General features: G+C 50.7%; 1 protein-coding gene across 1 annotated transcript in view; it reads right to left on the minus strand.

Moving 5' to 3' along the window:
* The window catches only part of LOC132588585 (syntaxin-binding protein 4-like), a 54,391-nt gene that overhangs the window by 7,666 nt on the left and 32,377 nt on the right, over positions 1-14,348 (minus strand). The window contains exons 2-5 of the mRNA XM_060261017.1: positions 11,993-12,066; positions 6,944-7,039; positions 6,008-6,077; positions 4,406-4,480 (exon numbers count right to left, since the gene is read on the minus strand). Of these exons, the coding sequence (XP_060117000.1) occupies positions 4,406-4,440 (35 nt within the window). The 5' untranslated portion in view covers positions 4,441-4,480; positions 6,008-6,077; positions 6,944-7,039; positions 11,993-12,066. The remainder of the gene's footprint in view (positions 1-4,405; positions 4,481-6,007; positions 6,078-6,943; positions 7,040-11,992; positions 12,067-14,348) is intronic.

Genomic DNA, 14,348 nt, shown 5'->3' on the forward strand with positions numbered 1-14,348 from the left:
GCGTCAGCCGAGCACCCCTGACCCAAAAGTGGGAAGAAGGATGATTACTCCTCCCGGAGATAATAAGGGATAAATAAAATAATAAAAAGGCATCCAAAAAAGGACCTCTCGCCGTCGTGTTTCCCCCTTCCCCCTCCTCCCTAATCTTGGAGATATGTATTCGTGTGTATTAAACATTTTGAGAGATGATTATGGATGCGAAATCTCTGCAAATCTTCAATTACCCGCCCGTTCCCCCCTTCGGGTGACCTTCTAGAGATTTAGCAAAACAACCCCAGTCGCGAAAGGGTGACCGTCGGTGCGACTTCGGCTTGGGACGACCTTCCGGACTGAGCACGTGTTTTGCTCCCAGGACAGCTCTCTAAGAGCAGGGAAGCCTGCTGTATATTTGGCAAACGCACATGCCGTTTAGGAGCCGGTATTAAGCAACCGGGTTTGCGTGGGCGGGAGAGAATGAGGTGGCAAACGGGACCAGCCCTGTTCGGAAAGCAGGTGGGATTTAGACTTGGCAGATCCCTCTGGGCTCCCAGCGGTGGATGGGGAGTAGAGCTGCCAGATCTAGGTTTGGAAAGTCCTCTAGAATTGGGAATGGAGCCCGAGTAAGACAGGAACCTCCATGGGGGACAGGGCCGCAGAGCCCACCCTCCAAAGCCTCGATCTCTCTAGAGATGAGCTGTAATTCCAGGGGGCTGCCTAGGTAGGGTTGCCAGACAGGCCTGTAGCTAACCAGGGGCCCACGGAGCCTGGCCCTAGGGTTGCCAATCCCCAGGTGGGGGCAGGGGATCCCCCGGTTTGGAGGCCCTCCCCCCGCTTCAGGGTCGTCAGAAAGTGGGGGGAGGGGAGGGAAATGTCTGCTGGGAACTCTGTTATTCCCTATGGAGATTTATTCCCATAGAAAATCATGGAGAATTGATCTGTGGGTATCCGGGGCTCTGGGGGGGGGGTCTGTTTTTTTGGGTAGAGGCACCAAATTTTCCATACAGCATCTAGTGCCTCTCTCCAAAATACCCCCCAAGTTTCAAAATGGTTGGACCAAGGGGTCCAATTCTATGAGCCCCAAAAGAAGGTGCCCCTATCCTTCATTATTTCCTATGGAAGGAAGGAATTGAAAAGGTGTGCCGTCCCTTTTGAATGTGATGGCCAGAACTCCCTTTGGAGTTCAATTATGCTTTTCACAGCCTTGATCCTGGCTCCATTCCTAATGTCTCCTGGCTCCACCCCCAAAGTCCCCAGATATTTCTTGAATTGGAATTGGCAACCCTACCTGGCCCCCTGACAGTTTTAGGGGGGCCCTCTCTTCTGAGCAATTTAAATTGGGTGGGAGGGGCACCCAGGAGCAGCCGCTGCCCCTCCCATGCCATTTAAAGGGCCCACAAATCAGCTGATTGGTGGGGTCCAAATAGCACAAGACGAGTGGCAGGAACAGTCAGCAGCCTCCTGAATTATTTAAATGGGCCCCCTCCTCCTGCAGCCCCTCATGGCCCCTAACTATGGGGCCGTTGCCAGGTCTGGGTTGGAAAATACCTGGAGACTTTAGGGGTGGAGCCAGGAGAGGGCGGGGTTTGGGGATGGGAGGAGCCTCAACATGGCCCAATGCCCCAGACTCCACCCTTCCAAGCAGCCATTTTTTCCAGGGGCTTAACTCCGACGAGCTTCGGCGTAATTAGCAGTGGAAACAAATTGCACCGAATCACAATGCCAACAATGCCAATTCTTCTCTAAAGAATGCGGTATCACAACACAGTGCCAACATTCATGAGGAAATCCCAATTACAATAGCCAAATGTCCGGGAGTCTGCGTCAATGTCCTTTCAAATATCTCTTTAAATCCACGTGCCGCAGAGCTCGTTCACTGTCAGCTAGGGTTGCCAATCCCCAGGTGGGGGCAGGGGATCCCCCAGTTTGGAGGCCCTCCTCCCGCTTCAGGGTCGTCAGAAAGAGGGGGGGAGGGGAGGGAAATGTCTGCTGGGAACTCTGTTATTCCCTATGGAGATTTATTCCCTTCGAAAATCATGGAGAATTGATCTGCGGGTATCTGGGGCTCTGGGGGGGGGCTGTTTTTGGGGGTAGAGGCACCAAATTTTCAGTATAGCATCTAGTGCCTCTTCCAAAAATATCCCCCAAGTTTCAAAAAGATTGGACCAGGGGGTCCAATTCTATGAACCTCAAAAGAAGGTGCCCCTATCCTTCATGATTTCCTATGGAAGGAAGGAATTGAAAAGGTGTGCTGTCCCTTTAAATGTGATGGCCAGAACTCCCTTTGGAGTTCAATTATGCTTGTCACAGCCTTGATCTTTGCTCCATCCTTATGGTCTCCTGGCTCCACCCCCAAATTCTCCTGGCTCCACCCCCAAAGTCCCCAGATATTTCTTGAATTGGACTTGGCAACCCTACTGTCAGCAAATCTAACTTCAATGAGAAAATAGTTCAAAGTCCACCTGTTCTGGAGCCGTGCACTGAAAAGGTTTTTTTTTTCCACAGAAGGCAAAACTTGGGAGAGGAAGAGAACTTGTCCTTTCCGGAGCTTCGAGACAGTTTCAATGTTCTTTCCCTGCTCGAAGTAGTAGTCAACGTTGCATTTTTAAGATCAACTAGGTTTTATTCGGAATGTAAGACCCCAATTTGTGATTCTTTTCACCTGCTAAAAAACATCATTTCCATGACTCTGCATACTAACTCACTGCCCACTTTCTCGATATTTAGGGCCGCTTGCCATTCCATATTTTTGTCTGACGAAGTGTGCTTAGAGCACACGAAAGCTTACACATTCTGAATAAAACTTTGTTGGTCTTAAAGGTGCCACTTGACTACTACTTTGTTCTATTGCTTCAGACCAACACGGCTGCCCTCTTGGATCTTCTCCTGTTCAACAAAGCAGGAGTCAAGGCGCACCTTTACAGACCAACCAATTCTTATTTAGAACGTCAGCTTTCGTGTGCTCTCAAGCACACTTCATCAGACGAGGAATCCAGCACAATGAGCAAAGCCATACATAGCTGAGCAGAGCCATACAGAGCTGGTAGGCAGTGGCCCAGAATGCGACACGTTCAGTCTCTCAACGATCATTCCAGATGGAGCTGCAGAGTACATATTTTCCGGTCCGGATCAACGCATCTCTATCAAGTCTCTGTAAACCGGCTTCACCAAAAGAAGCCCGACTGGACCCCCAAAACAGCACAGCAGTGAGAAAGGTTCTCCCCCACTCCCTTTCTTTTTCACTTGTTCTCAGGCCTTGAATTCAGCAGCGCAGCTCCTGAACCTTTCTGAGGGTTCCCCCTCCTCCTCCCCACCTCCCGTGTCCATTGAATAGGAGGTGCAGCTGCATAACGATCCCTAGATTAGGAGAGCGGGCAGCCAGCCAGCCACCAAGAGCTTAGCCATTCCCCCAGCAGCCCTCATCAACCCCTGGAGAAGCCCACGCCACCCTTTCTTGGCAAACGCGAAAGATGGCCAGAGATTCAGAAGCTTCAGACGCCGCATGGGAATAGAGGCATGTTTCCCAGCCTCCAAAAACTCACCCCTGACACCCCCTAGCAAGCCTCTAAAGAGGGGGATGGAGAAGAAGACTCTCCACCTATGGTCTGTGTAGCCCAACATCACCTGCAGGAAGTTCTCAGGCACAGCATGAAGGGAACACCCCTCTTGTCTTGTTTGCACCTGGCATCCAGCGTTCAGTGATATACTGCCTCTGAACATGGAAACTCTGTACACCTATTCCCACCCTCTGTTTTGGGGTGATTCAAGCAGCAACCAGGAAGAGGAGGAGGAGGAGGAGAAGACCACAGATTTATACCCCACTCTTGTCTCTGAATCAGAGTCTCAGAGCGGCTCACAAACTCCTGTATCTTCTCTCCCCACAACAGACACCCTGTGAAGTGGGTGGGGCTGAGAGGGCTCTCCCAGAAGCTGCCCTTTCAAGGACAACCTCTGCCAGAGCTATGGCTGACCTGAGGCCATTCCGGCAGGTGCAAGTGAAGGAGTGGGGAATCAAACCCGGTTCCCCCAGATAGGAGACCACACACTTAACCACTACACAAAGGAGGAGAAGAAGATTGGATTTATGCCATTCCTTTCACTCAGGGTCTCCGAGCTGCTTAAAATCTCCTTTCCCTTCCTCTCCCCATAACAGACACCCTGCGAAGGAGGTGGGGCTGAGAGAGCTCTGAGAGAACTGCTCTTGAGAGAACAGCTTTGAGAGAACCGTGACTGGCCCAGCTGGCGGCATGTTGAGGAGGAGTGGGGGAATCGAATTCGGTTCCCCGGATTAGAGTCTGCCGCTCTTAACCGCTACGCCAAACTGGCTCTCACAAAGTTAAAAGCCTTTGCCGTAAACCAATTCTCTTAGCCGCAGGAATCCTCGGACGACATCCACCTCTTCCTCGAGCAGAACAAGGCCAGTCCTTACCGGGCGTCGTCGTCTCGGGCGATGAGAAGGCGCATGTAGCTGGTGGCAGAGGCCGTCCTGAGAATATCCACAGCTCTGGGGGGAGAAGTCAGGAAAGAGAACAGAAAATGAGGCGTGGCGCAGATCGGTGCTTACAGAAGGGAGGGCTGCCAAGTCCTCCTTCCACCCAGGAGGTTCCCAACCCGCCGGCTGCTCTAGGCGTTTCTGGGAAAACTCTATGGTTTGCCCGGACGCTCTAGCAATTTGGGAGGGAAAACTCTATGGGGGGGACTTGGCAACCCTAACAGAAGGGCCAGGCTGATTCTCTTCTCCACACACCAAAAACCCTTTGGTGCCACGCACGGGTGGGGAAGCACCCAACAAGTTTTCATTTTAGACAGGCGCGAAGCATACGGATCATGAATGATGAAGAGGGAATAAGGAAAGAGAGGGCGTTTTCGCACAGGGCTTACCCCGGAGCGACGTCCCTCTTCACCGCGCAGCGTCTGCACGGATTTCGCACCAACTGCTCCACAGAACCCGGAAGAGCCGCGTAGTGCCGCGGCTTTTGTGTCGCAAATGTAAACGGCCAAAAACCAACTTTACATTTGTGATGCAAAAGCCGCGGCTCTTCGCGGCTCTTCTGGGTTCTGCGGAGCAGTTGGTGTGAAATCCGCGCAGACGCTGCGCGGTGAAGAGGGACGTCGCTCCGGGGTAAGCCCTGTGCGAAAACTCCCAGAGTTCTTATTCAACTTATTTTTTTTTAAAAAAAAAGGCGTTTGAGGTGGCATTTTGGATGAGGCCCGGTTAGACCCGGGTTCGATGGTTGTTTGCGATGAAACGAGTTGAGGGACGGGAAGGATTCTGTTCTGAGGATTCGATCAATGGGTATTCCCTTCACCCTCCCATTTTCTAAAGCCCAATCACAGTGCAGCAGGGAGACTCCAACAGATATCAGCAAGGAGAAAACTTCTCGGTCCGTTTCAGAAATAAGGATTGCCAGTTGAAAGTTTCCTGACCTGGATAGCTCAGGCTATCGGAGTCGGCCCAAGTTGGTATTTGGATGGGAGACCACCAAGTCCAGCGTTGCTATGCAGAGGCAAGCCATGGGAAACTGCCTCTCCTCGCTTTGAAAACCCTACGGGCTCACAATTAAGTCGGCTGAGGAAAGGAAAGGTCCCCTTTGCAAGCACCAGTCGTTTTTGACTCTGGGGGTGACGTTGCTTTCACAATGTTTTCACGGCAGACTTTTTACGGGGTGGTTTGCCATTGCCTTCCCCAGTCTTTTACGCTTCCCCCCCAGCAAGCTGGGGACTCATTTTACCGACCTCGGAAGGATGGAAGGCTGAGTCAACCTTGGGCTGGCTACCTGAACCAGCTTTCGCTGGGATAGAACTCAGGTCATGAGCAGAGAGTTCAGATCACATTGCTGCAGTACCACTCTGCGCCATGGGGCTGTGAAAACCCTACGGGCTCACCCTATGGGAAAACCCTACAGCTTAAGTTGTCTGAGACTCAGCAGCAAATAAAACGAAGGGCGTTTCCATGCAAATGGTACCCAGGGCCCCAGGACGAACCAAGGGTGATATAAATCTGGAGTCCCAGATGGGATACCGTCCGCACCTCTCACTTGTTACTCCGATAAGGCTGTCTCCGTTCACTTCTAAGATCTGGTCTCCGGGTTGCAGGCGGCCTGCGGAAGAGAGAAGGGGCAAAAAAGAAAAATTGTTGCAAGGGAAAACAAAGATCAGCGTCCCTTCGGAAGGACAGCTGTGACGCCCCATCTCCCCACACACAGACTGCCTAACACCAGTGTTCCCTCTAAGCTGAGCTAGTGTAAGCTAGCTCACAGTTTTTTAGCCTCTGGCTCACAAATTTTTATCTTCGCTCAGGAAGGAGGACCCCAGAGCAAACAAATTGATGCAGGAGCCAAATCACTCTCTCACAACTTGAATGCCAGTAGCTCATGAAGTAGAATTTTTGCTCGCAAGACTCCACAGTTTAGAGGGAACGCTGCCTACCGCCCTCTGCAACGTTTCTTCTCCAGGCTTTCGGTTATGCGTAGTAGGTCAGGACTTCACACTCACAACAACCCTTCTTGTCTCTCTTAAGATCTACAGGGAGTCCTGACGATCTCAGGTTCTCTCTCTCTCACTTTCAGAGGCAGGTCCACGCAGGGGATAGAGAAGGCAGAGAAAGAACTGCTTTTCTCCCTTTCTCACAGTACAAGAACTCCTGGACACTCCATGAAATCGATAAGCAGAATATTAGGAACAGATAAAAAAGAAAGCCCTTCTTCACCCAAAGAGTCATTAACATGTGGAATTCACCGCCACAAGATGTGGGGGTGGCTAAAAGCACAGGAAGCTTGAAGAGGGGACTGGATAAACATCTGGAGGAGAGGTCCATCAGTGGCTGTTAGCCACAAAGTATAGATGGAAGTTGGGTCACCCCTGATCTAGCCTGACCATTGAAACAGCTAACAAAATATGGACTTTTTAAAAAAAAAATGTACTTATCAGTTTTGTTGATCAATGAAAGAATAAACACGCCGCGTACCGTCAGCGTACGCAATGCCCCCTGGGAGGATCCTCTTGACGTAAACCCCGTATTCCTCTCCTGTGAACTCCCTGATGCCACCAATCACCTTGATACCTGCGAAGAAAAAAAAAATTCCATGACATAGAAGCAACTTCTACCTTCCCCTAGGTTGTCAGCTTCCAGGTAGGGCCTAGAGATCTCCCAGAATTATAACCAGGGCGGGGGGGGGGGGTTGTAGCAGAAACTCCTTTGCATATTAGGCCACACCTCCTCGACGTACCCAGTCCTCCTGGAGCTTAGAATAGGCCATGTGAGAAGAGCCCTGTAAGCTCTTGGAGGATTGGCTACATCAGAGGGGCGTGGCCTAATAGGCAAAGGAGTTCCTGCTACAAAAAAGAAAGCCCTGATTACAATTGATCTCCACATAGCGTTGCTGCTCTTCTACTGGAGATCTCCTGATATTATAGTGGATCGTCAGACAACTAAGACCAGTTCCTCTGGAGAAAACAGCTGCTTTGGAAGGGGGCCTCTAGGGCATTACACCGCACTGAGATCCCTGTTCTTCTCAGGCTGCACCCCCAAATATCCAACCTGGAGCTCACGACCCTGTCTTCAGGTGACAGAGACCAATTCCCCTGGAGAATCAGAGAATCACAGAGTTGGAAGGGACCACCCCCTGCACAATGCAGGACATTCAGAAATATCTCTCCTACACACACACACACACACACCCAGTGACCAATGTTCCCTGTAAACTGCAGAGTCTTGTGTGCTCCTGGCATTCAAGTTGTGAGCTGCTGCATGAATTAGTGTGCTCTGGGGTCCTCCTTCCTGAGCGAAGACAAAAATGGGAGAGCTGGAGGCTAAAACATATGAAGCTGCCTTCGACTGAATCAGACCCTTGGTCCATCCAAGTCAGTATTGTCTACTCAGACCGGCAGCAGCTCTCCAGGGTCTCAAGCGGAGGTTTTTCACGCCTACTTGCCTGGACGCTTTTTAGTTGAAGATGCCGGGGATTGAACTTGGGACCTTCTGATTACCAAGCAGATGCTCTACCACTGAGCCACCATCCTGTAAAAATCCTGTGAGCTAGCTCACACTAACTCGGCTTAGAGGGAACACTGCCAGTGACCCCTGCGGCACGCCCAGGAAATGGTAAAAACAAAACTCTCCGGGATCCCTGGCCAAACTGGACTGGAGGAAAAAGAAATGCTTCCCGGCCCCAAAGGTGTTTCCCTGGGCATGTCAGGAAGGGCCATGAGAACTAAGCACTGATGCAACCCCTCCTGTCCACCTTCTCACGATCTGCCTAATTCCACAAGATCGTCATCGCTGTCAGAGGGCCATCTAGCCTCTATTTGGAACCCTCCAAAGAAGGAGAGCCCGCCACCTCCCGAGGAACCGCTCTACCAGGAAGTTCTTCCTAACATTTAGCTGAAAATGACAGAAAACGGCAGCTTTGGAGGGCAGACTTTATAGGGGTATCTCTGCGGTTTCCCCTCCCCAAACCCTGCTCTCCTCAACTTGAAGCCGGCAACCCTCTCCTTTCACGGGCACACCAACAGGGCTAGTTGCCACAACAGCTTCACGGTTGTGGGTTCTTCCTCATGTCCTGTTTCCCATTCAGTCCTACAGCAAGGCTCCAAGAAAGCAGGAAATCGGGACTCAGATACATCTTAGATCCGGGGTGCCCCAAACAGTGCCTGCCAAGTGTTTTTAGAAAGTGGGCAGAGTCTGCCCTCCAAAGCCGCCATTTTCAGTGAAAAGTGTTGGTATTGACTTTTAAAGTCCTCTATGGCCGAGGACCTGTCTATCCAAGGGACCGCCTTTCCCCATATACACCCCAGAGAGCACTGCGTTCGGGAGCATCTGTTATCCATCCCCAGATCAAGGGAGGCCAGTCTAAGCTCTACATGGGTTAGGGCACTGACGCTATGGAATGCTCTCCCAGAGGCCACAAGAGCCCCGTGGGAGGGCCTTCTCAGTGGCAGCACCGACGCTACGGAATGCTTTCCCAGAGGCCACAAGAGCCCCGTGGGACCTCTCCCAATTCCGCAGGGCCTGCAAAACCGAACTTTTTCTACAGGCCTTAACAACTAATGTGGGAGAAGGCTGCCACCTCCGCTATGCCGCTGTGCAATACTCTCTGTAAGACCGCTAATAGATTAACAAAGGAACTGAGAACTAAGATATTGACATAAACTGCCCGTCTCACAAAATCTTTTATAGCACCAAATGTTTAGTTTTTTAAATTGTGTGTGTATATATATATTCTTTTAATGTTGTAATTTAAATTGTTTTATCATGACTGTTAGCCGCCCAGAGTCTGCTTGAGGAGTGGGCGGCATAAAAATCAAAAGTAAATTAAATAAATAAATAAGTTAGGATCCCCAGCAAATCTTCAAACGGGCCACTGGAGATATGATCGTCCGCCATGCTGTAGCAGAATGCCAAAGGTGCCCACAGGCTCAAAAAGGTTGAGAATCCCTGTCTTAGATTAAAAGAGGGTGCCAATTTGGAGTTAGGATGAGCTATTCTTCCTGTTGATCCCATGCTGGGATTCAGCAGGCTCAGCTTCTGTCCTGCAAGAATTTGCCAGCCTGCACCGTGACCTAGCATAATATTTCCTGGGTAGCAGTGTGCGTGAACAAGATCTTGAGGGTACCAGTGGACCGTCAATTACATATGAGCAGCCAGTGTGATGCAGCGACAAAAACGGCTAATGCGATCTTGGCGTTTATCAACATTCAAATCTCAAGATGTACTAGTGCCACTGCACACTGCATTAGTCAGGCCGCACCTGGAGTATGGTGTGCAGTTCCGGAGGCCTCATTTCCAGAAGGATGCGGACAGAATGGAGTGGGTGCAGAGGAGAGAATAAGGGTGATGAGGGGCCTGGAAACCAAGCCCTAGGAGGAAAGGCTGAGGGGCTTGAGAATGTTCAGTCTGGAGAAGAGGAGGTTGAAGGGGGCCACACTTGCTCTCTTTCAGTATCTGAAGGGCTGCTGCTTAGAGGAGGGCAGGGAGCTGTCCCCGCTGCTCGCAAGAATGGGTGGGAAGGTACCAGCTGGATATTAGGAAAACCTTTTTGACAAGTCAGAGTTGTTCAACAGTGGAATCAGCTACCAAAAGAGGTGGTGAGCTCCCCCTCCCTAGCAGTCTTGAAGCAGTGGCTGGACACACACTGGTCAGGTTGTTCTAGGCCAGAAGTGACCAAACTTGCTTAACCTAAGAGCCACATAGAATAAATGTCAGATGTCTGAGAGCCACAAGACATGAATATCTGATGATTGAGAGCTGCAAGGCATACACAGGAAGGGAGGGAGGGAGGGAGGAAGGAAATAGATGGGGAGGTAGAAAGAAAGCAGGTTTAAATGCATTTCCCAAGCTCCCAGCCGGCTCGGCTTGGAGAGGTGATTTAAAGAGACAGATGCCTTCTCCAAGCCGGGCAATGGGGGCTTCAAGAGCCACACAATATGTATGAAAGAGCCACATGTGGCTCCTGAGCCACAGTTTGGCCACCCCTGCTCCAGATTGATCCTGCATTGCGCAAGGGATTGGACTAGATGGCCTCTATGGCCCTTTTCAACACTGTGATTCTATGATTCGATCCCCATTCTTTATCCATGTGCTCCTATTAGGAAGCTTGAGGTTCAAATTCTGGCCTTTTATTAAAATATAAACAGCTGGGGCTGAGTGGAATTGAATTGTAAACCACCATATCAGTCCCAGAAGCGACAATCAAGTTTATCACGCAGTGCACTCTAGTGGCAGACCTATAAAAATTCATGCTCAGAGCTCAAGCAAGATTTCTGAGGCAATTCAAAACTCGGCACACGCCCCCCCCCCCCCCCCCAAAAAAAAAAAAAAAAAGAGTTTTGGGTTTTCAGCCTGGTTCATCAGACATCTGCACTCTCACAAATCTAGTTTTAGAAAAGCCAGGAAACCTTCACTATCTAGGTCTATCAGTGGCTACTAAAGGGAACCTCCCCATTCACAGGCAGTCAACCTCTGATTCCCACAGCCAGAAGGCAACAGTAGGGGAGGCCTCAGCCTCTGCGCCCTGTTGTTGGATCTCCAGAGAAACTGGTTGGCCGCTGTGTTAGACAGGATGCTGGACTAGATGGACCACTGGTCTGATCCAGCAGGGCTCTTCTGATGTTCTTAATCACTGTTAAGTTTATGACAGGTGTGTGGGGGGGGTTGTAGCAGGAACTCCTTTGCATATTAGGCCACACACCCCTGACGGAGCTAATCCTCTAAGAGCTTACAGGGCTCTTAGCACAGGGCTTACTGTAAGCTCCAGGAGGACTGGTTAACATCAGGGGTGTGTGGCCTAATATGCAAAGGAGTTAGGGCTGCCAGGTCTGTGTTAGAAAACACCTGGAGACTTTGGGGGTGGATCTGGGCGAGGGAGGGGAATGGGGAGAGGGTGGGGTTTGGGGAGGGGAGGGCCCCCAGCATGGTGCAATGCCATAGAGTCCACCCTGCAAAGCAGATCAGGGGAGCTGGTCTCTGCCAGCTGGAGATCCGTTGTAAAAGCAGGAGATCTCCAGGCCCCACCTGGAGGCTGGCAACCCTAGCTGCATGCCACAACCAGCACCACTCTCAGGTGGCTTGATTACTCAGCGATCAGAATAGACCTGGGTTCAAACCTACCCCAAAAGCCCTGCTAAAAGTACTTAAGGAGTGACAGGCAGGTGTGGAATTCTAGCAGGAGCTCCTTTGCCTATTAGGCCACACACCCCTGATGGAGCCAATCCTCCAAGAGCTTACAAAAAAAAAAGCCTTGTAAGCTCTTGAAGGATTGGCTACATCAGGGGTGTGTGGCCTAATAGGCAAAGGAGCTCCTGCTAGAATTCCATCCTGACGGGAAAGGTTTTGACCCTGGCAAGGGCCATCCCATCCCCAGGCACTGTGTCAGGGACCCCTGTTTCAAGCCACGGTCTGCCGATGACGGTTCTCAAAGACAAAACTACAGGGGCAAGGAAAAGGAGCTCCAGGTTTCTCGGTCCTTTTCTCCTGCTGTGTATCCCAACAGCCCCGCACCAGAAGCGACACGCTCACCCAGTCAGTTGGCGCAGTCGTAGAAGTCCACGCAGTGCACAGTCCGATCCATGCCGTATGGTCCCATCAGAGTCCTGAAACGAGAGACCGGGTGGAAAGAAGTTTCATGACGGATGGCGGAGGGCCTGCAGAGGCTGAAGAGAGGAAGGGTTGTTCTACGGTTGTCGGGTTCGTGTTGGATAATACCTGGAGACTTTTGGGGGTGGAGCCAGGAGAGGGCGGGGGTGTGGTGGAGGGGAGGGGCCTCAGCACGGCACAGTACCCTAGCCCACCCTTCCAAGCAGCCATTTTCTCCAGGAGAGCTGATCTCTGCCAGCTGGAGATCAGTTGTAGAAGTTTTATTACACTGCCGGCCCTTTTAACTGGAGATGCCGGGGATTGAACCTGGGGCCTTCTGTGTGCCAAGAAGAGGCTCCACCCCTGAGCCCTTCTGGTAAAGCGTTGGCGGAGGGTTAACATATCCATGGAGGTTAATGTCTCCCAGCCACCGCCAGATAACTTCACGGGACACTGAGGATTCCATAAACAGGCCCAAGGCAGACGGGTCTCTTATTTTCCCTACTGTAGTCCTAACTCTACCAACTGCAGAGCTGAATCTTAAAGTGACAGTCCTGTGAACGCATGACAAAAACAGTGAGCCACGGCTTTTACAGCTAGGTTCAAATCCAGTGCCACTTTAGAGACCAACAATTTTTCCAGGGTATGAGCTTCCAAGAGTCAAACCTCCCTTCAACCTTCCCTGAAACTTGTATTGGTCTCTAAGGTTTTCCTGGATTCAAATTGACTCAGGGCTTTTTTTGTAACAGAAACTCCTTTGCATATTAGGCCACGCCTCCCTGATGCAGCCAATCCTCTAAAAGCTTACAGGGCTCTTCGTACAAGGCCTCCTGTAAGGTGCAGGAGGATTGGCTACATCAGGGGGATGTGGCCTAATAGGCAAAGGAGTTCCTCCTACAAAAAAAGCCCTGATTCTACTTTAGACTGACTTGGCTATCCTCTGAGAGTTTTTACAATGCTTCAATAAAACACACTATCGGATTGACCAGCGCAAAATAAAGGCGTTGCATAAACCAATATCGATGCCTCAGTTCTCTTGAAAGTTATCACCTGAATTGACAGACTCTTCTGGAAAAAAACACTGCACATTTATTGTCACAACCATTGGGTACCAGATCCAGATTTGGCATCTCTGGATTTATCCTACTGGTACATCCCCCAACATCTAATCTCCAGCCTTGAGGAAGGAAGGAAGGAAGGAAGGAAGGAAGGAAGGAAGAAGGAAGGAAGGAAGGAAGGAAGGAAGGAAGGAAGGAAGGAAGGAAGGAAGGAAGGAAGGAAGGAAGGGGCAACAAATAGGGTTGCCAAGTCCAATTCAAGAAATACCCGGGGACTTTGGAGTGGTGCCAGGAGACTTTGGGAGTGGAGCCAGGACAAGGAAGGAAGGAAGGAAGGAAGGAAGGGAGGAAGGAAGGAAGGAAGGAAGGAAGGAAGGAAGGAAGGAAGGAAGGAAGGAAGGAAGGAAGGAAGGGAGGAAGGGAGGGAGAGAGAGAGAGAGAGAGAGCAACAAATAGGGTTGCCAAGTCCAATTCAAGAAATACCCAGGGACTTTGGGGGGTGGTGCCAAGAGACTTTGGGGGTGGAGCCAGAGGAAGGAAGGAAGGAAGGAAGGAAGGAAGGAAGGAAGGAAGGAAGGAAGAAGGAAGGAAGGAAGGAAGGAAGAGCAATAAATAGGGTTGCCAAGTCCAATTCAAGAAATACCGGGGACTTTGGGGGTGGTGCCAGGAGACTTTGGGGGTGGAGCCAGGACAAGGAAGGAAGGAAGAGAGAGAGAGCAACAAATAGGGTTGCCAAGTCCAATTCAAGAAATACCCAGGGATTTTGGGTGTGGTGCCAGGAAACTTTGTGGGTGGAGCCAGGAGAAGGAAGGAAGGAAGGAAGGAAGGAAGGAAGGAAGGAAGGAAGGAAGGAAGGAAGGAAGGAAGGAAGGAAGGAAGGAAGGAAGGAAGGAAGGAAGGAAGGAAGGAAGGAAAATATATGGGAGAGGGATGTGGGAGGAGAGAAAGGTGGAAAGAAAGCTACTTTAACTTTAAATGCATTCTCCAAGCTGTGGCTTGACTTGGAGAAGTGATTTAAAGAGACAAATGCCTTCTCCAAGCTGCCAAACAGGGCGGGGTGGGGATTTGAGAGCCACACAATATGTATGATACTGCCACATGGTGGCTCCTGAGCTGTAGGTTTAGCCACCCTCGTCCTTCTACACTGATTGCTTCTTTAAAAAAAAAAAAAGTCTAACGAAGCAGCAGAGCTACCCAGCATTAGAAGAAGGCATCCCGTGGTCTGCAGGCATCTGACATTT

The sequence above is a fragment of the Heteronotia binoei genome, chromosome 20, assembly GCF_032191835.1.
Source record: "Heteronotia binoei isolate CCM8104 ecotype False Entrance Well chromosome 20, APGP_CSIRO_Hbin_v1, whole genome shotgun sequence".
In the NCBI taxonomy this organism is placed as follows: domain Eukaryota; kingdom Metazoa; phylum Chordata; class Lepidosauria; order Squamata; family Gekkonidae; genus Heteronotia; species Heteronotia binoei.